This window comes from Bos javanicus, chromosome 6 (assembly GCF_032452875.1).
Source record: "Bos javanicus breed banteng chromosome 6, ARS-OSU_banteng_1.0, whole genome shotgun sequence".
NCBI lineage: Eukaryota > Metazoa > Chordata > Mammalia > Artiodactyla > Bovidae > Bos > Bos javanicus.
The window spans coordinates 67,807,256-67,828,582 of NC_083873.1; the positions used below are offsets into that span (position 1 = coordinate 67,807,256).

At 41.4% G+C, this 21,327-nt stretch overlaps 1 protein-coding gene across 2 annotated transcripts; it reads right to left on the reverse strand.

Moving 5' to 3' along the window:
- Positions 1-5,464: 5,464 nt before the first annotated feature.
- OCIAD2 (OCIA domain containing 2) lies at positions 5,465-17,523 on the reverse strand. 2 transcript variants are annotated; one of them, XM_061420125.1, is made up of 7 exons: positions 17,316-17,523; positions 14,752-14,879; positions 11,609-11,705; positions 9,972-10,025; positions 9,608-9,655; positions 8,318-8,435; positions 5,465-6,639 (listed from the first exon to the last, which is right to left on the reverse strand). In XM_061420125.1, exons 2-7 carry the CDS (start codon positions 14,815-14,817, stop codon positions 6,558-6,560), a joined length of 465 nt encoding a protein of 154 aa, XP_061276109.1. In that variant the 5' UTR covers positions 14,818-14,879; positions 17,316-17,523; the 3' UTR covers positions 5,465-6,557. The 2 variants fall into 2 exon arrangements, with proteins under 2 accessions (XP_061276109.1, XP_061276110.1); XM_061420126.1 differs by having other exon boundaries at positions 14,752-14,875; positions 17,316-17,409.
- Positions 17,524-21,327: the final 3,804 nt, after the last annotated feature.

Genomic DNA, 21,327 nt, shown 5'->3' on the forward strand with positions numbered 1-21,327 from the left:
GGGAAGCCCCAGGGAGCTTCCTTTTTGATATTTTCTTTCCTCACCATCATTAATTTCAACCTCCCAGGTTCCTTCTCTTGCCACTTCCCCATTTCCATCCGTATTCTTTCCCCAGCCACTTCTAGAGATGAGAGAATCTAATCAAGTATTTTATAATATAAATTCTTCAAGATGGTCCTTTAGTCAAAGATTTTTTAGACAACATGAATATTATACATTAATAAAGCAAAGGGTCAAACTGGTTTTCAGTACAGGTGACACAAAACTTTAATCAGAAATTTTGGACTGAGAAGGACAGATAGTTGAGTCTGAAAATAGTTCCATGAAATTGAAAAGAGGTAAGTGTATAACGAGTTATACTGAAGTTCAGAATGACCAGCTGCGTAAGCATAAAGTAGGCAGATGAGACTTGAAGGCAGATCATGGGGAAAAGCCTAGCGTGGGCCAAAGACATGACACAATCACACAGGTTTGGACTACAGCAGTAGTTGTTAACCTCATAGCTAACATCCATTTGTTACCGAATTAGGTCATAAGGATCCCGCTTGGGCTCTAGCCCAGCAGAGGCCCCTGCCTCAGTAAGGAAGGTTCTTTTTCCATTGGGGTTCATGCAGTCAAAAATGAGTTCAAAGCTGAAATTGAAGCCTTTTGCAATGGCCAGAGAATGGAGATATGGGAACTTAGTTCATAAATCAACTTAACGTAGGGGATGACTGAGGCAAGATTTTAGGGAAAGTTTAATGAGGGGGAGGCATATGCATTGCTTTTCTGAAAAGAGGGAGGGTTCTTCCTGGTGCCACCTCCTTTTTCCCCTGTGTAGTCCTCTGGCATCTGGGTCAGAAGCAGGTCGAACCACCATGATGCAGACAGGCGGTGATCTTAGCCTGATTGGTTGGTGGTGAGGTAATCGGGAGTTGACATCATCAACCTTCTGGTTCCAACGGTTTGAGGTCTGTGTGTTTTGTGGGCAGCATACAGTTAACTTCTCCCACCTGCTAGGAGTTTTAGTATCTTTGAAACATCCCAAAGGACATGACTCAGAGTATTAGCTACACACGTTGAGGAGGAACTAAAAGTCCTTGACTTTAATGGTGCAACTATTATTGCATGTGTGTGGAAGTGAAGAATATGCTAGTGTATAATACGCCACTGGTCCAGCTTCACACAACCACACGTTTTGGTCCCAGACTTTGAAGCCTCTGGGTTAATCACTAAAATCTCTACAACGCTATAAATGTCTATGAAATCAGATTTTATAGTTCAGATTTGGGTGTAGAGTTTCAAAGTGAAAATGTTTTCTGTTGATTAGCAAATTCCATTGTTGAATAGTAAGAAAATTACCTACATGACATTTTCATTACTTAAGTCATTCAAGATAAGTATCATTACTATCACAATGTTAACAGAAACTAGGAGAATCATTCTGACAGCACAGGAAGAGAAAATCTTTGCTTAAATGAGAATTTAGAAAATACATTAGCATTGTATACAGTATATCTATATATAGTTATAGATAGATAACAATATATATTGAAAATTCTGGAAATTATGATGTACTTTGGTAAATGAATCAGACATAAGAGGATTTTGCTACTATTTTTTAAATTGTGAGATGTTTATTTCATGTAGAATATAGTTAAACTCCAGCAATAACTTTTGAACTTCAGGATCACACCGAAGCAAAATTTAGAAACAAATGGTCACCCTAGCTAATACTGGGTGGAACGTTTAAGCAATGTCTCAGAATTTAAAATATCTTTTATAGAGTCCTTTCTAGTCATCCATACATATGTTACCTAAGACAGAAACACACTTCTGGCATCACTGGAGTGTCAGTTCAGTTCATCACTCAGTCGTGTCTGACTCTTTGCAAACCCATGGACTATAGCATGCCCGGCTTCCCTGTCCATCACCAACCCCCCTGGAGCTTGCTCAAACTCATGTCCATCAAGTCGGTGATGCCATCCAATAATCTCATCCTCTGTCATCCCCTTCTCCTCCTGCCCTCAATCTTTGCCAGCATTAGGGCCTTTTCCAGTGAGTCAGTTCTTCCTATCAGGTGACCAGAGTACTGGAGTTTCAGCTTCAGTATCAGTCCTTCTAATGTATATTCAGGAAGTGTCACATGGGAGTAAAATAAATCACTTCAATGCTGTTTTCTGATTGGATGAGGATCATCCTTATTCTCATTACTGCCCTTCTCCACTATTAATGGGCTTCCCACATCGTGCTAGTGGTAAAGAGTCTGCTTGCCAATGCAGGATACATAAGACATATGGGTTTGATCTCTGGGTTGGGAAGATCCTCTGGAGGAGATAATGGCAACACACTCCAGTATTCTTGCCTGGGAAATCCCATGGACAGAGGAGCCTGGCAAACTTACAGACATGCGGTTGCAAAGAGTCAGACACAACTGAAGCAACCTAGCATGTACGCATACCACAGTTAAGAACATTTTACCATGTTATCTAAAAATACACATGCAGAACAACACTTGTTGATTTCACATATCGTTTGTCTCTTCTTATAGGTACATCCACGAATAAAGTATCTCAGTCAGTTTGGTCACTCAGTCATATCTGACTCTTTGTGATCCCATGGACTGCAGCATGCTAGGCTTCCTTGTCCATCGCCAGCTCCTGGAGTTTACTCAAACCCATGTCCATTGAGTTGGTGATGCCATCCAACCATCTCATCCTCTGTTGTCCCCTTCTCCTCCTGCCTTCAATCTTTCCCAGCTTCAGGGTCTTTTAAAATGAGTCAGTTTTTAGCATCAGGTGGCCAAAGTATTGGAGTTTCAGCTTCAGCATCAGGCCTTCCAATGAATATTCAGGACTGATTTCCTTTAGGATGGACTGGTTGGATCTCCTTGCAGTCCAAGGGACTCTCAAGAGTCTTCTCCAACACCACAGTTCAAAAGCATCAGTTCTTCAGCGCTCAGTTTTCTTTATAGTCCAACTCTCTCATCCAAACATGACTACTGGGAAAACCATAGCTTTGACTTGAAGGACCTTTGTTGGCAAAGTAATGTCTCTGCTTTTGAATATGCTGTCTAGGTTGGTCATAGTTTTCCTTCCAAGGAGCAAGCGTCTTTTAATTTCATGGCTGCAGTCACCATCTGCAGTGATTTTGGAGCCCCCCAAAATAAAGTCTGGCACTGTTTCCACTGTTTCCCCATCTATTTACCATGAAGTGATGGGAGCAGATGCTATGATCTTAGTTTTCTGAATGTTGAGTTTTAAGCTAACTTTTCAGTCTCCTCTTTCACTTTCATCAAGAGGCTTTTTAGTTCCTCTTCGCTTTCTGCCATAAGGGTGGTGTCATCTGCATATCTGAGGTTATTGATATTTCTCCCAGCAATCTTGATTCCAGCTTGTGCTTCATCCAGCCCAGCATTTCTCATGATGTCCTCTGTATATAAGTTAAATAAGCAGGGTGACAATATACAGCCTTGATGTACTCCTTTCCCGATTTAGAACCAGTCTGTTGTTCCATGTCCAGTTCTAACTGTTGCTTCCTGACCTGCATACAGATTTCTCAGGAGGCAGGTCAGGTGGTCTGGTATTCCCATCTCTTTAAAGATTTTCCATAGTTTATTGTGATCCATACAGTCAAAAGCTTTGGCGTAGCCAATAAAGCAGCTCTCTTGCTTTTTCAGTGATCCAGTGGATGTTGGCAATTTGATCTCTGGTTCCTCTGCCTTTTCTACAACCAGCTTGAACACCTGGAAGTTCATGGTTCACGTATTGTTGAAGCTTGGCTTGGAGAATTATGAGCATTACTTTACTAGCATGTGAGATGAGTGCAATTGTGTGGAAGTTTGAGCATTCTTTGGCATTGCCTTTCTTTGGGATTGGAATGAAAACTGACCTTTTCCAGTCCTGTGGCCACTGCTGAGTTTTCCAAATTTGCTGGCATATGGAGTGCAGCACTTTCACAGCATCATCTTTTAGGATTTGAAATAGCTCAACTAGAATTCCATCACCTCCATTAGCTTTGTTCATAGTGATGCTTCCTAAGGCCCACTTGACTTCGCATTCCAGGATGTCTGGCTCTAGGTGAGTGATCACACCATTGTGATTATCTGGGTGGTCAAGATCTTTTTTATACAGTTCTTCTGAGTATTCTTGCCACCTCTTAATATCTTCTGCTTCTGTTAGGTCTCTACCATTTCTGTCCTTTATTGTGCCTATCTTTGCATGAAATGTTCCCTTGGTATCTCTACTTTTCTCTAGTCTTTCCCATTTTATTGTTTTCCTATATTTCTTTGCAGTATCTAAACATTACATTTTAAATTCCAAAAACCAAATGTGAAAACTTTCCATTTTCTTCACTCTTGAACATCAGTCCAGTAAGGAATAAGGAAAGTTTTGCCAAGGAAGCTGGTTAGATATCCAATGTTTACCATGTAGTCTCTTCAGTTCTTTCCTTTATGCAAATTTATGTACAATTTTATCTTGTTCTTTGCCAAGGTTTTGGTTGTAAATCATGAAAATACTGCTTCAAAAACTTATGATCACTTTGTTGGTGAGTGTTGATAACTGCTAAATGCTAACAGACAAATGCTGCTCCTTTAAATCTTTCCTGCAAAAACAGAGCCACCCTCAGACACCTGTTTCCTAATAAACACAACAGATAATGCAGCAAAATATTCAAGAATTATTGGCTGACCTTCGAGGTTTTTTCCCTGATTGATTTTCTTTTGCACTAAGATCACTGTGATAAACTGTTTCAATAAGAAACTTATCCACTTAGGAAAATCAGAGAGCCCAAACCATAAACCCAATTGGAGTCAGAAGGACTATGAAGTTGTCAGCAATAAGCATAATGTTCCCTTTCAGCAATAATAGATTCATCCTTCCCCACTGCCCCAAGATGGGTTTTCACATTGACTTGCTGTGCTTAACAATGTGAAAATACTCTGATCCCTGGGAATTCATTTTCTGGAACACAGGAAATAAATGTGCCCAATTCTGAGTTTCTGCTAATAGCTGAGATAACACAGAGTCATCAATTGCTAGTTGTCAGAACCAGGAGTCAAACTGCACCCAAAGAACCCAGGATATTGGCTCTGCATCCTGATTTACACAAACAGAATTTTATTGACAGGAAGAAAACCCAGGATATGTAATATAAAAGTGTGTGAGTGTTAGTTGCTCAGTTGTGTCTGACTCTTCGCAACCCCATGGACTATAGCCTAACAGTCTCCTCTGCCCATGGGATTCTCCAGGCAAGAAAACTGGAGTGGGTTGTTATCTCCTTCTACAGGGGATCTTCTCTACCCCAGTGTCAAACCGGAGTCTCCTGCATTGCAGGCAGATTCTTTACCATATGAGCCATAAGAGAAGCCCACAATATAAAAAGAGACATGGTCAAAATTACTCCATTTCATACACTTACTATCCATGTAAAAATAAAAACTTCTAAATATTTTTGATGTAGAAAATAAAATATATATCAAGCATTAATTTTTTTCTCTTTGAATTTTTTTATTTTTAAGCATTAACTTTCAATGAGGTTTTCCTTTTTACCTCCATGATACAGTTTTCAAGATGAATTAAGTAAAATGTAAAGTGTACATACACACACCTTCATTAAATGAATGGTGACACATATATACAGCATTTTCCTGAGAAAGTACAAAGATGCAGAAATGTTCACGTAGGGCTCAGACAACCTAACAAAGACAAAGGGTCCCCAGTGGAAGAGTTTGTCTTCATGCAAAAAAAACCTGGCATGAGAATAGGAATGCAACTCTTGGGGTTGGATTGGCTCCCTCTGAGCTCCCTTAAAACCCTGAAGTTTATCAGTCTCTGAATTAATTCTTCCAGTGATTCTTCCCAGAAATATGCAAACTGCTCCGGAGGGACATTTGGAGAAGTTTTGTTTATTCTTTTAAGCCACGAGCAGCATATAAAAGAGCCCCAGTTCTCGAGAACTGACCATGAGCTAAGCAAGTAACCTAAAACAACCAGCTTTTCCAAAACTTCACCATACCGGGCAGACACGAAATCGCTAAGGTCACTAAAAGGACAGCTGATTTGTATTGCGATGCTCTCAAATGAAATATTTTCCATTAAGTTAGAAAAGCTTGGCTCCTACATTTTAGAAACCACTTCCCATAGACACAGTCTTCCTTGTAGTTCTGTATTTCTACCTCCATACACATTGGTTTTCTTTGGGCATGATTTCCCAAGTTTCTCAGCGTTCATTCCTGTTCTCTATCAGAGATCTTAAAACCCTGAACAAAAGCAAGAGTGAAATGGGGGTGAATGGGGGTGAATCAGAGAAGACTTCAAACTCTTTCATTTAGCTGTAAGGAGGTGAGAGTGCAATGCAATGCTATTTGGTGTATGAATGCTCCCAACATGTTCTTAAACAGCAGAAAACATGGAATGCTCAATTCAATTGAGAATTAACAGGAAAGCATTTCAATAGAGCAAGAGAATCACAATGTTGCTGTTCCACAATATGCAAGTTATTTTAAAGTACACTTGACATTTTAAAGGTACACAAATTCAGATGCTCTTCAAGGCTTCGGTGCCCACACACAGAGTTTAGGAAGCTGAAGGCTGTGAACTTCTCTCCTGACTTAATCCATGCTTTGTTTTGCATTCCTCACAGGTAAGCAGGCAGTGCCTAAAACAGAAGCAAAAATGTTGTTTTGTACTTTGACACTGGAAGCTCTCGTCTGAACACAATATTATTCAGGGATTAAAAAAAATTTAATTGATATATAGCTAATTGACAACGTTGTGTTAGTTTCTAGTGTACGCAAAGTGACTCAGTTCTCCATATACATGTTTGTGCTTAGTTGCTCAGTCGTGTCCGACTCTTTGCAACCCCATCAACTGTAGCCCACCAGGCTCCTCTGTCCCTGGGATTCTCCAGGCAAGAATACTGCAGTGGGTTGCCATTGCCTACTCTAATACATATGTTTATATACATATTATTTTCTATTATGGCTTATTACAGGATATTGAATATAGTTCCCTGGGTTATACAGTAAGACCTTGTTGTTTATCTATTTTATATATAGTAATTGTGCATCTGTTAATCCCAATCTCCCAATTTATTCTTACCCCCTTTCCCCTTTGGTAACCATAAGTTTATTTTCTATGTTTTTGAGTCTATTTCTGTTTTGTAAATAAATTCATTTGCATCGTATTTTAGATTATTTAGAAGTATTTTCTAAGCTAAAGTTTTCAAGCTTTTGTTTTCTCAGGAATAATTGGAGTTGTTTCTCGGTTTTAGACTCCTGGAATTTCATCCACTAGAAGGCCAACAATGATCTTCCTGTCCAATGTTGTTGTCAGCATGCCGTGCTGCCTTTCAAACAAGTATGGGGTGTTTAGAGTAAGGTGTCCCCAACAGCAGTCCTATAGTACCATGATAGAAATAGTTATTATTCACTGAGCACTCACTGAGTGTCATAAGCAATCATTCCTATTCCTTATAACATCCCATAAAAAAATTCTGGTGGCCATTTTATACAGATGAGAAAACTGAAGATTTGAGAATTTAAGAAACATGTCCAAGGTCACACAAGTTAGTAAGTAAACAGAACTGCTTTTGAACCCAGCGACTCTAACAGCAGAGGTAATGTGGCTAACTCCAGAGGCCTACTGCTTGTATCCCCTCATGAGCATCACAACTTATATTAATAGTAAAGGCTCTGAGAAGTCTTGCAATTGAGAATCCTGGTTAAACTTGTGTAATCTTGTGACGGTAGAAGCTGTGTTGGCTGATTAAGGCATTCATTAGACATTTGTACTGGAGAAGGCAATGGCACCCCACTCCAGTACTCTTGCCTGGAAAATCCCATGGATGGAGGAGCCTGGTAGGCTACACTCCATGGGGTCGCTAAGAGTCGGACACGACTGAGCGACTTCACTTTCACTTTTCACTTTCATGCACTGGAGAAGGAAATGGCAACCCACTCCAGTGTTCTTGCCTGGAGAATCCCAGGGAGGGGGGAGCCTGGTGGGCTGCCATCTATGGGGTCACACAGAGTCGGACATGACTGAAGCAACTTAGCAGCAGCAGCAGCAGCAGCAGCAGCAGCAGCAGCAGTAGACACTTGTACAATGCCTTGAAGGTAGTAGGTACTTACTAAATGTTTGATGAGCAAACAAAATAGGTAACTCAGTTAAATCATAATTATTAATGAAGTTGAATAGCAACAACTCAAACTTTGAATTTTTTTCAACATATCAATGTTAGAAACTATTTTAATATTACAAATGGTTGAATGACCTTTCATTTACTTTTTAATAGTTACCTTAATTATAATCCCTTAACCAAACAGAGTACAAACCTGTTATGCCCTGGACCGAAACCAGCTCCACGAAGCTGGCCTTCAAAGGAATGGAATTTACTTTGGCACACTCCTATATATGATGCTTTTCCAAGGCCAAATCCTAAGATACCAGCAACTGTAAAAGCAGGTTAGGAAAGATAAACAATTTAAATATTTGGAACCTCCTGCATTGTCTGCTAGAACTTTCTTTATTAACAGCAATAATTCTTATATCAAAAGTACCTTACTAAATCAATGAACAAAAACTCTGGGAATGAAGCTCTCTATTAAAGAGCAGGATTGGGAACTAGAGACTTTTTGATCTCCTCAGTTTTGAACTGGAGATAGAAGGGCCAGGTTACAGCAAGCCAAGGTGATGCTCTGACATGGGCAGCCAGAGGGTGGCCCAACTGGCAGACAAGTCTGTGAGGTCACCCAGGAAGGGAGAGGTGGGACTTGGGTTGTGGCTCTGGGTAGCCTCCAAATCACTAGGTAGGAGACCCCTTAATTCTCTGTATGGATGGAGTATGGGGAGCCACATTATCTTGCAGGCAGGGGAGGGAGGTCACGAGGCAGGACCATGGAAAACATTTCTAACCTGTTATTCCTGCCGGGAATGAGGTTTTGGATGGTACACCAGAATGTATCTTCTGTGGACATAAAAGGTCTCTGTATAATCAGTGCAAGAAGGTGAAAGCCTAAGTTTATGGTAAATGTATATTAGAAAATGGGCTTCCCTGGTGGTTCAGTGGTAAAGAATCTGCCTGCTGGTGTAGGAGACTCAGGTTCAATCCCTGAGTTATGAAGAGCCCCTGGAGGAGAAAATGGCAACCCACTCCAGTATTCTTGCCTGGAGAATCCCATGGACAGAGGAGCCTGGAGGGCTATAGTCCATGGGGTGGCAAAAAAGTCGGACATGACTTAGCAACTAAACAACAACGTCATCAGAAAGCCCTGATTTTAAAAAACTCTTCATTTATCATGTCCATTATAGAAAATATTTGGAAAAGATTGGCCAAAATAAAAAATTAAAATCCCTTGTGGAGCTGTTGTTCAGAGGCTCTGCTGGCAATGTCCTCTTGTGTCTCCAGCCAGGCCCTCCTAGGCCACGCTTCAGAGAGGACTAAGGTGAAGTCCCTACTGCTCAGCTTTCTGTCAGAAAGTGTGGAATGAACTAAAAAACTGCAATGTGGCAAAAAATGGACACTAGTGTTCAGAGAGATTGACCTGGACATTCCTATCTCCAGTTACTATAAACATAACCTTTTTATAAAAATGAATCTTTGTTTTTTAACTTCTATGACTTACGTGCAACTTTAGGCAATGAACCAAATCTCGGATTTGCTGCTAAATAACCTAGGAAGTAATGTATAAAGACATTATTATTTCATTTTATAACATTTAAATTCAAAAAGGATAAAGAAGTCTTAATTTCATCTTCAAATTTAATTTCCCTTTGCCATGTAACCTAACACAGTCACTCATTCCAAGGAAGAGGACATCTATGGGAAAGAAGTATGGGGACATAGACTAGAAACAGTCTAAAGCCTGCATAAATAAATCCTTCACCAAAACAGAAATGCCAAGTATTGTACCAAAACCTGCCAGGAGGACCACAGAAAACTGGATTTTCTTAAGTTAAAACATTTACTAAATATCAACTCTTACTTACCATGATGGACCAGTCCTTGGGTGACAAGCATGCTTACAAGAGAAAAAGGCAGAGCTGTAAAACAAAAAAGCCCTTAAGTATTGTTATTTTGAAATTTGGCACCTTCCCTAGAGGTCAGGGAGAATTACTCTGTTTTTTTCTTCTTACTTTGGCAGTGAGATCTTAGTCATTTGTTATTTTACTTATTTGACAAATATTAAGCACCACATGGAGAATTTTCTTGGGGTCTGCCCCAGGCGCTCAACCTAATGCACAGCATTAACATAACAAAATCTAGACTCCCTGCAATTCCATCTCCAACACCCACCATGCATCATCTCTCTCATCACTACATACAACACAGGCACATTCATGTGTGTGTGCACTGAGCTGGGGAATTTGGGAGTTGCCGTGAGCCGTATATTTAGAAAATGTCAATCCTGCAGAAAAGTTTTTTTAAAAAAAGGACAATAAACTGCACATCCTGTTTAGGATAGTGCCCTGCTTTTGTCTTTTAATGCCATTTTGTTGCACGATTTGGATATATTTATTTTCTGAAAATTACTATATTCGCAGTAAACATGGGCAATGTTTAGAGATGATTTTTAAAAACAGACACATTGGTCTGGCAAAAGCAGTTTCTAGTCAAAATGTGTCAAATGACTTCTTCCCAAAGCAGTGAGAAGTGATTATATATACTATTTGATTTGGCTTAGCTGCTAGCTCTTCCTAGTAACCAAGACAAATCAAATAGCAACCAGCTTTTCCACTCAGATCTATCTACCTGATGGTAGGCAAATGAGTCATACTGTAATTTTAAACTACTAGGGGCTTACTTCAATTACTTACTCATGGGTTATCAGAAAACAATTTCTAGCAGCATAATCAATAATCAGTAATGCATAGCAAATATCAACTTCTAAACAGTGTTATTTCCAAAACAACTGATACTGGATTTGAATAATTTAAGAAATCAAAATGAGTATTTCAAAGTAAAATTAGCTCTATGCCAGCAATATTGGGACTATATCTACAGGCTCTGGTATGACATTTTCAAATGAAAAGTCATGAATTTTTAAAATTAGATGGGACTTTAATGCACTGCCTGAATTCACACCCTTGTCTTATATAAAGCAGGCCCAGAAAGAGAAAGAGACTTGACAGAAAAAGTTATTTCAAGACACTGTAAGGGAAGTATTAACAGAATGCTCCCACTCTTCATTCATTCCACAAATATTTAACTGGTTCACGTATTTTTATATGTGAAGCACCATGCTTGGCTCTAGGAGGGCGCAATGAACCTGAACTTGATGAAGGTTAGAGTCCAGTGGAATTGTGGAAGGTCTACTCTTTCAAGAAATTCTAAGTTAACACTCCTGGTTCACTTTCTCGGTCACATGAAGGAAAGTGTTAGGGGTGAATCACTTTCTGCTAAGGAAGGTAAACAGCGCCTACATCAGATACAGTCCCTGCCCTTAAAAAAGTCTCAATATGGATTTAAATTCCAAACAGCCTCAGATACCAACGTTCTTCCCGGAATTATGCAAAGTTCCTGCTAAAAAAAAAAAAAATCATTACCATAATTCTAATATGATATTAGGCAGTTTATATTAGGCAGCAAATACAGTGTTAACGACAATTAAGAGGGGTGCGATTACCTCTCTTCCAGAAACTTTCTTCTTGACATTCCCGGATAATCTTTGAAATCTCTGATCTGTGGATGTGCAGTTTTGATTTTGGACAAAACAACAGACTCTGCAAGGGAAGTTACATGATGAGTTGACTGAAATCATCAGGAAAGCATCTGTTCTATTTCCCCCCGAGGAGGGCAAGGAGGTCTCTTCCCTCTGGTCTCACAGCATGTGTGCCTTGGATCCCGGCTGCCAGCACTGAGCAATAGCCGGTTTCAGCCAGTGCTTTGCAGATGCAAGCGCTGGGTGAACTTGAGCAAGAAAAGAATTTTTTTGAGAAGCAAACAGTGATTCATGGTGTAGCGAGCATGAAGCAGATATCTGGTCAGAATGCATTACTGCTGAGGCCACATTTTCTTTTTTAAATATTTATTTAACTAGGCGGCACCAGTTCTTAGTTGTGGCATGCGGGCTCTAGTTCCCTGACCAGGGACTGAACCCTGGCCCCCTGCATTGGAAGCTCAGAGTCTTAGCCACTGGACCACCAGGGAAGTCCCCACATTTTCTTCATCTAGCCTCTGCACGCTTCCCCTGCAATGCTACTCACTCCTTGGGCTGTAATCTTTTGTTGTTCAGTGACTCATTAAATTTTTATTATGGTAAAATACCCGTAATAGTTACCATTTTAACCATTTTACTTAAAAATTTTTTTCATACTCTGGTATACTTTATTTAAAAAAAATTTCTATATTAAAGTATAGTTGGTTTACAAAAATGTGTTTAACCATCGTATACAATAAAAAGCAGACAACAAATGGCATTAAGTATATCTATAATATTGTGCAGCCATATCTATCTAGTTCCAGAACTTTTTCATCACCCTCAAAGGAAATTCCATACCCATTGAAGAGTCTCTCCTCATTCCCTAATCACCTAGCAACCATTAATCTGCCTTTTGGATCTGCCTATTCTGGATATTTTGTACAAACAATATCATACTGCATGTGACCTTGTGTGGTTAGCTTCTTTTCCTTTGTGTAATGTGTCAAAGGTTCATGCACGATGTAATATGTATTTCATTTCTTTTTATGGCTCAGTAATGTTCCAGTGTATGCACATAACACATTCTGTTTATCCATTCATCCATTGATGGGTATCTGGACTGTTTCCACTGTCGGACTATTGTGAATAATGCTGCTGTGAACATTCCTGTACAAGTTTTAGTTTTCCGCTCTGCTGGGCCATGTTGTAACTCTGTGTTTAACTTATTGGGGAACTGCCAAACTGTTTTCCACAGGAGCTGCACCATTTTACAATCCCAGCAACAATGTATGAGGTTTTCAATTTTTCTATATCCTTGTCAACACTTGTTATTTTCTGTTTTCTTTCTTTTCTGTTAGTTGCACTGTGCAATTTATGGGATCTTAGTTCCCTTACCAGGGGGTGAACCCCAGTATTTATTTTTTAAAATTAGCACATTAAATGCTTTTAATATAAACTATTTAATTTGTTTAAACTAAAAAAACTAAATTGTTTCTGTTTTTGATTATGGTCATGCTAGTGGTTGTGAAATGGTGGTTGTGATTTGCATTTTCCATTAAGTATCTTTTCATCAGAATTTTGGCCATGTGTATATCTTCTTTGGAGAAATACCTAATCAAGCCCTTTGCTCATTTTTTCAAATTAGGTTGTCTTTCTGTTGTTGAGTTGTAAGAGCTCTTTATATATTATGGATACTAAACCCTTATCAGACATATAATTCATAAATAATTTTTCCCATTCTGTGGGTGATTCATTTGTTTTTTAGAAACAAACTTTATTGAAATTTTTCCTTAAATCACACTTATATTTCCTTGTTTGTGAATTACTTATGTAGGTCCTTTTCCTTTTATCTCTTGGAATTTTAGTGATTTTCTTGTTGAGGTGAAGTCTATGGCTTTTGAAGTTCACCCTGTTGATTTTGCAAATGGTCTTTTTGGACTTTCTGTAGTAGATGTCAGTGTGAATGGTGATTACCATTTCTCAAACACTTGCCCCTGGGCCAGGCACTGTGCCAAGCACTTTACGTGCATGATGGTGAGGTACAAGGACCCTGTGGTGCCAGTGCCTTCAGAGCTCTACCTACCACCCAAGCAGGCAAGTCCTCTCTTCTTCCTCTACAGCTCCCCCAGTGCAGCACGCGGAAGCAGTGGTCAGGGTGAGCCACAGCAACCAGAGAAGGACCTGCTCTTATGCTCCACTTATGTTAGCTCAGCAAACACTCCTCCTTCCCCCAGTGTAAATATTTCTTCTTGGTTCTGCCTGTGGCAGAAATAAGCATCTCTCTCCTTCCCCTCCCCTAAACACACACATGCAGGGTCAGGGAACCCGACTATCACAGCTGCTGTGAGTCCTGCAGTCAAGACTGAAGTACCAGCAGAGAGTGTCCTCAGGGAGCTCTGGTGAGCCTTTTCTGTAGAGCCATAAATGTTTTATGGCTCTCCATTTCACAGAGGCAACTTGGGTGTCTAAATTCTTTTCCTTGTGACATGATATCATTTGTCTATTTGCCTCTCCTAAGCTTTGCTCTTAAATATAATCTCCATAACCCATTTTTAGCTTGAAAAGTTGACCTCAGAGAACATGAACTCTATTTACCTATCACAATACCTTCTCTTTTCTTCATTCATGTGTCCCCAAGACACACAATCTTCATTCTCAACAAGCTGAAAAACTGTGCCCCAGTTAACACTTGGGTTCTCAATCTGATGACTAATTTAGTAGTTCAGGGCTCTGCCATCTTGAACAGTAACTACAGTCAGCAGCATATCCTTAGCATGATTAGCCTTGGTAACAGAAATATAAAAAGCATGCATCATGTAGCATTCTGTTAGATTCAATAAAGAGTTTTGCTCTGCTAAAGGAAACCTCTTCAGTCACTGACAACCTATAGAAGAGTTAGTTAAGTTGAATTCTAAACAGGGAAGAGTAAAGAAAAGATTTTGTAAATAAAAGTCTCCTTTTCAAGACAGCCAGAAACATACTTTCCCTCTCTGTTCTATTTTCCTTGAGCTTATCCTACAAAGTGCCAGGCAGAGGAAAGTAAGACAATTGATCAAGGATGAGGTTTAAGGGGAAGTCCTGTATGATATTCCTCTTTAGATGGCAGACTTCAAATTATAAATACATACCTGCTTGCTTGGTGGTGGCAAATGGGGACCTTTTTCTTGGTTTTCATGTGTGGACACTGAAGCCATGATGACCTTGTCTTCGCTTCTCTTCTAGTTGAGTGGACTCAGCTTCCTTGTTGACCCACTATCTAAGGAAAGTATAAGAGTCACTGTGCAGTGATAGAACATTTATGTCAACCATAAAACACCCTTAGGATCAACACCCCTATTTGGAAAACTTACTTTCATTTTGTCATTAATCTTAACTTCCAACCACCTGCAAACTCACTTTCTAATGCTCCTTCCCCAGCAACACACACACACATACTAACAGACTGATGGTGACAGATCAGAGGTGGAGTGGAGTGAGATGTCAAAGAAGGCAGAGTGAAATGTTTTACAACCTACAGTGTCAGTCACGACCGTGTCTGACTCTTTGTGACCCCATGGACTGTGTAGCCTACCAGGCTCCCTCTGTCCATGGAATTCTCTAAGCAAGAATACTGGAGTGGGTAGCCATTCCCTTCTTTAGAGGATCTTCCCAACCCAGGGATCCAACCCGGGTCTCCTATGTTGCAGGCAAATTACTTACCATCTGAGCCACCAGGGAAGCCCTTAAGACTTATAAACTACCCTGAAAAATTTCAATTCATTACCAGGTCATTAACTTACACAAATATTTACTGAGTGTCTATTATGTGCCAGACCAAAGGCTACAAAAGAAGACGACATCAATACTAAAGTAACTCACAGTCTACAGGGAAGACAGGCAGTTATACAACATGTAGAAGTCTTCCCTAGAGGTAGGCACAGGGTGCTGAGGAAGGAGAGGAAAAAAGGCATGTTCTCTCTGGTTAGATCTGAAGACACCAAAGACTAAGACTCTTGAGCTTTCAAGACGGCCTGTGGAGAGTGGATGGACTCCAGGGGCAGGGAGACCAGATTGGAAAGTGCTATCATAGTCTAGGGAATGAAGTCAAGAGGCCTGAACCAAGACCCTTGTGGGAAGGCTAGAGATGATAATTTTGCATCTGGAAATGTTGGATTTGGGTGCCTGTGGGGGCATACATTGGAATTAACCATTAGGGATTAGAATATTTGAGGATTTGAGTCTAGAGTTACAGATTAAGAGTAGGCTGGAAAGATCAGTTTGGAAGTTGCCATCTAGGAAATGATAGGTAAAGTAGGAAACAGGAATAAAATTGTGTAAGAAGAGTACTGGAGAATGTGAACATCGAGGCCAAGGGAATACCAACAGGAGGAAGAACAACAGGCCAAGGAGAGGACTGAGAAAGAAGAGCTGATACAAAGTGGAAAAGTGTCTGAGGAAGAAATAAATCATCAGTGTCATGTGGCTCAGAACAACGGGCATAGTCCAGGTGGACCATGAACCCTACCCAACCTCCTGCCCAGTCAATGGGCCACTGTCCTCTGCAGGTCCAGACTCCATGACAACCACTGACTTTCATGCAAAATGAACATATTTTCATACACAATTCAGTTTCCTACTAAGCTGCCAGGAATATCAGCCAAGGGAATCCATACTTGACCAAGTTTCACTTTCGGTGCTTGATGTTATTATAGCGGGAGTATGATGCCCTACGGTGGAAAGTCTTGGAATCAGGAAGACCTGAGTTCAGATCCTGACTACTTGGTAGCCTGGCTTTGGGGTAAGTAACTTGAAGTGTCTGTGCCACAGCTTCTCAACTGCCAAGTGCGGGTAATGGACCTTAAGGGGCTAGTACAAGGATGAAGGGTGAGGTCCACAAGTCGGCAGCTCCACAACCAGCACACAGTGAGTGTGTGAGCAGTAAGGGGCAGCTGTCAGAACACTGAGCACCCTATTTCTTGAGGACTTCCAGGAAGTCTTTGCTGACATAAGGCCAAATTAGATTATCTTTGCCTAGTTAGGCCATTGCCTCAAATCCGGAAGCAAAAACACTACAACTGGGCTTTGGTGGTGAAGTCCCTTCACACCCATCTAGCCTTCAGTCCACATCTAAGCTGGGCTTCTCAGGGTGTTGCCTAAAGGTGCAGCCCCCACCCTATGCCCAGATCTGGTTTGGGGTCCCTCTGCTTCTTTAGTTGTTGGGGGTGAGGTGGCAGAAGTCCTGACGGGTGGGCAGTGGGAGGGAGGCGATCGGCAGGATAGGGGGGTGAGGGCGTGCGATCGGACACAGCTAGGGAGGGTCCCTGCACTTTCTGGTAGGGGAGCAGGGACTGGGAGTGGGGTTGGGGGTGGAGCGGGATCAGCTTGCAGGAAATTGCTGCCATCGGGGTCGCATCCGGAGCCGGGCCAGTAAGGGGCGATTCTAGGCTAAGTACCACCGTCCTGAGGACCCCAGAAGTCATGTAGTCAAAGAAGGCCACCCCCTGTCGCTATCGCACCCGCTGTTACCTGCCCCCACCCCTCAAGTGGGCACACCCGCGGGGCTGAGGATCTCCTCGCAGGCCGCGTCTCCCTCGCGCGCCCAGCCAAGCTCGCCACCCTGTGCGGCCGTGGCTGCACCTCGGATGCTCCGGCTTCCCGGGTGCCCGCGCCCGCCCCTGGCGACCCCCGGGAGCCCTTATCGTGGTCCCCTTACCGCGCTCGCTTCCAGGACCTCGCCTGTGCTCTGGAGCTTCCCTCCGCCTCTTTCTTCCTCTCGCTCCGCCCCCGTGGCGCCCCGCCCCTCGCTTCCTCGCGTGAGTCATTCAACAAGTGCACCCCATCCCCCGCCTCGCAGTCCCTTTCTCTCTTGGTGGCCTCACCCACACACAACTGCCCCGGCTGAAACCCGGCTCCTGTTGGAACCTCCGACTCCACCCCCAAGGCTTGTCCAGACACCCGGTAGATTCTACTGAATACTTCCTCGATTGCCTTACAAATTACTTCTTTCCTCCCAACGAAAAGAGCGACAACCATTTATTGAACACCCTCCTTGGACGAGACGGCTACTTCCACTTATCTGCAGGCTTGTTTTGGCTTGTCTTTTTTTGCAGTGTAATTGGCATAGCATTATATTAATTTTAGGAGCTCAACATAATGATTCAATATTTGTATACGTTGCAAAATGATTACTCAGTAAATCTAGTTAACATCCCTCACTATTTGTAGTTACCAAAAAAAATTACCCCACCCCTCCCCTTGGATGAAGATTTTTTAAATCTCCTTTTAGCAACTTTCAAACATGCAATATATATATATATATATATATAGTATTATTAACTATAGTTGCCATGCTGTGTGTTACATTCCCATGACTTATTTTATAACTGGAATTTTCCACCTTTGATGCCCTTCACTCATTTTGCTGATCCCTATGCAATCTTTTCTACAACTCTCTACAAAGAATACTGTTATCTGCATTTTATGGACCAGGCAACTGAGTTGTGCCAGGCCACACTGGTTGTTCAGTCTCAGTGGTATCTGAATCTTTGCCACCCATGCACTGCAGCACACCAGGCGTCCCTGTCCTTCACCATCTCCCAGAGCTTGCTCAAACTCATGTCCACTGAGTCAGTGATGCCATCCAACCATCTTATCCTCTGTCGTCCCCTTCTCCTCTTGCCTTCAATCTTTCCCAGCATCAGCGTCTTTTCTCCAATGAATTGGCTCTTTGTATCAGGTGGCCAAAGTATTGGAGCTTCAGCTTCAGTATCAGGCTTTCCAATGAATATTCAGAATTGACTTCTTTAAAGATTGACTGGTTTGATCTCCTGGCAGTCCAAGGGACTCTCAAGAGTCTTCTCCAACACCACAGTTTAAAACATCAATTCTTTGGCACTGAGCTTTCTTTATGGTCCAACTCTCACATCCATACATGACTACTGGAAAAACCATAGCTTTGACCATACGAACCTTTGTCGGCAAAGTATTTAAGTAAAAAAATAAAAGATACGTCTTTACTACCTGTGTCACTCTCCCCAACCTCAGCTGTGATTCCTCCCTGGAACATGCCACTGGGACTCAGGGAATGTCTTGAGTTGGAAGAGAGGCTGTGGGTCATGTGGAAGGCCTTTATCATTTCACATCTTTCCTGACTGTCCTAATTAGTCTCTACACCTCTGGCCTCTTGCGAGCCCCTCTGGCATCCACTGGGCCTTCCTTCTGTTCCTCGTGTTCACCCAGTTCTTCCCACCTGAGTGAGGCCTGGTATGGAGCCTGGACTCCTCTCCCCATCAGGCATGTGCTGGTTTTTTCCTGCTCATTCTTCTCTGACTCTTACTCATGGGGACCTGCCTTGACCCCATGCAGCCTAAAGTGGGTCTGCCTTTTCCTTGTTCATAGCACTTATCATGCATTATCATGAACACTCTTGTTAGTGTGCTTACTCCTTTAAAATTTATTTCCCCTTCTTCAGTGTCCTCTTCCTGAGATAAGGACCAAGATGGTATTATTTTGCCCACCATTGTATACTTAGCATCTCATATTTGGAAGGGCCCAGTGAAGAGCTGCTGAATGAATGAATGAATGAACCAATGAGTCTGAGCCCAAAGGCTGGATGTCAGGATACTGTTTGGGAGAATCTGTGTTCCCCCCAGTACACCCCCAGACCACTGTTCCTCCATGTGATTCACTGCTTTCTTTTCACTCCCACTTCCCCCCTCTAAATAAAAAGGAGACACAATTCTGTTGCTAATTTTGCTCTGTGTTACCGGAAGTCAGAAATAACTTTATTTCGTGGTCTAAAAGGAAGAGCTTTCTAATCGGTTTTGTGATAAAATTGAATAGCCCTACGTTACGAAGTTTATCTTCCAACAAATATGCTACAGGCATTTGACCTTTTAACATCTTGCTACAATAGAGTCTATGTCCCTACCCTCACTTCTACTTTCCACCAGAATGTTCTACTTAATTGTCTGAAATAATTAGAAGTTATCCATCAGATAGTAAAGAATTCACGTGCAATGTGGGAGACCTGGGTTTGATCTCTGGGTTGGAAAGATCCCATGGAGGAGGGCATGGCAACCCACTCCAGAATTCTTGCCTGGAGAATCCCCATGGACAGAGCAGCCTGGCAGGCTGCAGTCCATGGGGGTCACAAAGAGTCGGGCACGACTGAGAGATTAAGCGCAGCACCCGTATGCCATGGGCATGTGTTATATAAATTCATTACTTGGTACTGATTGGACAAATGTGGGGTGCCGCTGTATTCTTCTAGGTACTTTCAGAGATAAAAGAGAAAAGACATGGGTCCCTTCCACAAAGGATAGATCACTTCCCAAAGAATTAGGATAAAATACAACATCCATAGCCCTAGAAGTGGACAACACTGAACAGAGCCTTTCTTTACTAAAATTTTATTTTTTTAAAAAATTTATTGTAATATAGCTGATTTGCAGTGTGTTAGTTTCAGGGTTTTTTTGTTTTTGTTTTTAAATTCTATTGATATATAGTTGATTTACAATGTTGTGAACAGAGCCTTTCTTAGGTCATGCCTCAGTAGCTGCCGGAGCCTCAGGATCATGATGGCAAAGTTGATTATCGCTGGCTAATGCTATGGAAACTGTGGCTGATTTAGAAAGTGCAAAAACATTCATAGCAGGCTGCAGCTGGAGCAATTTCCATAGCTCTGTGCTGTCCCCAGGAAAGATCCCAGTTCATTAGCAGGGCCCGACAGGATTCAGCCCCTGCCCGTCTTTCCAACACAGCGATCTTAGGCCCTTCAGGGGTCCTACAGAGAGGCTGAGGTTCTCTCTTCTCATGTTTCATGCTTTTGCATATGCTGGGGCTTCAGCTTCTGCATTCTCCACCCCTCCCTCACCCATTTTTTAAAAAAATTGAAGTATAGCTGATGTGCAGTATTATATGTTACAGGTGTACAAAATAGTGAGTCAGAATTTTTAAAGGTTGTACTCCACTTATGGTTATTACAAAATATTGGCTCTACTCCCTGTCTTGTACAACGTATCCTTGTAGCTTATTTTATGCATAATAGTTTGTACGTCTTAATTCCATCTCCCCTTCTCTCTCCCCACTGTTTAACCACTATTTTGTTCTCTATAACTGAATCTGTTTCTTTTTTGTTATATTCACTAGTTTGTTGTATTTTTTTAGATTCACAAATAAATGATATCATACAGTATTTGTCTTTCTGTGTCTGACTTATTTCACTTAGCATGATGTTCCCAAAGTCTACACATGTTGCAAATGTTGTTTGTTTAATGGCCTAGTAGTATTCCATTGTACATATACCACATCTTCTTTATCCATTCATATTGATGAATGCTTAAGTTGCTTTCATGTCTTGGCAATTATAAATAATGCTGCTATGAACATAGGGTATATGTATCTTTTGTAATTAGTGTTTTTTGGGTTTTTGGGGATATATAGCCAGGAGTGGAATTGCTGGGTCATATGCTAGTTGTATTTTTTGTTTTTTGAGAAAACTCCATACTGTTTTTCACAGTGGCTGCACCAATTTACATTCCCATTAACTGTGTATGAGGGCTCCGTTTTCTCTACATCCTTGCCAACATTCATTATTTGTGTTCTTTCTTATGATAGCCATTCTGACAGGTGTGAGGTGATACCTCATTGTGGTTTTTAACTTGAATTTCTTTGACAATGTAGAGCACCTTTTCAAGTGCCTGTTGTCCATCTTCATGCCCTCT

Coding starts and splice junctions, on each gene's coding strand:
- OCIAD2 (XM_061420125.1), bottom strand. CDS start 14,817: ATGGCTTCAGTGTCCACACATGAAAACCAAGAAAAAGGTCCCCATTTG. Junction 10,026..11,608: donor AGAAAGTTTCTGGAAGAGAG/GTAATCGCACCC, acceptor TTTGTTTTACAG/CTCTGCCTTTTTCTCTTGTA. Junction 8,436..9,607: donor TTCATTGCCTAAAGTTGCAC/GTAAGTCATAGA, acceptor CTGCTTTTACAG/TTGCTGGTATCTTAGGATTT.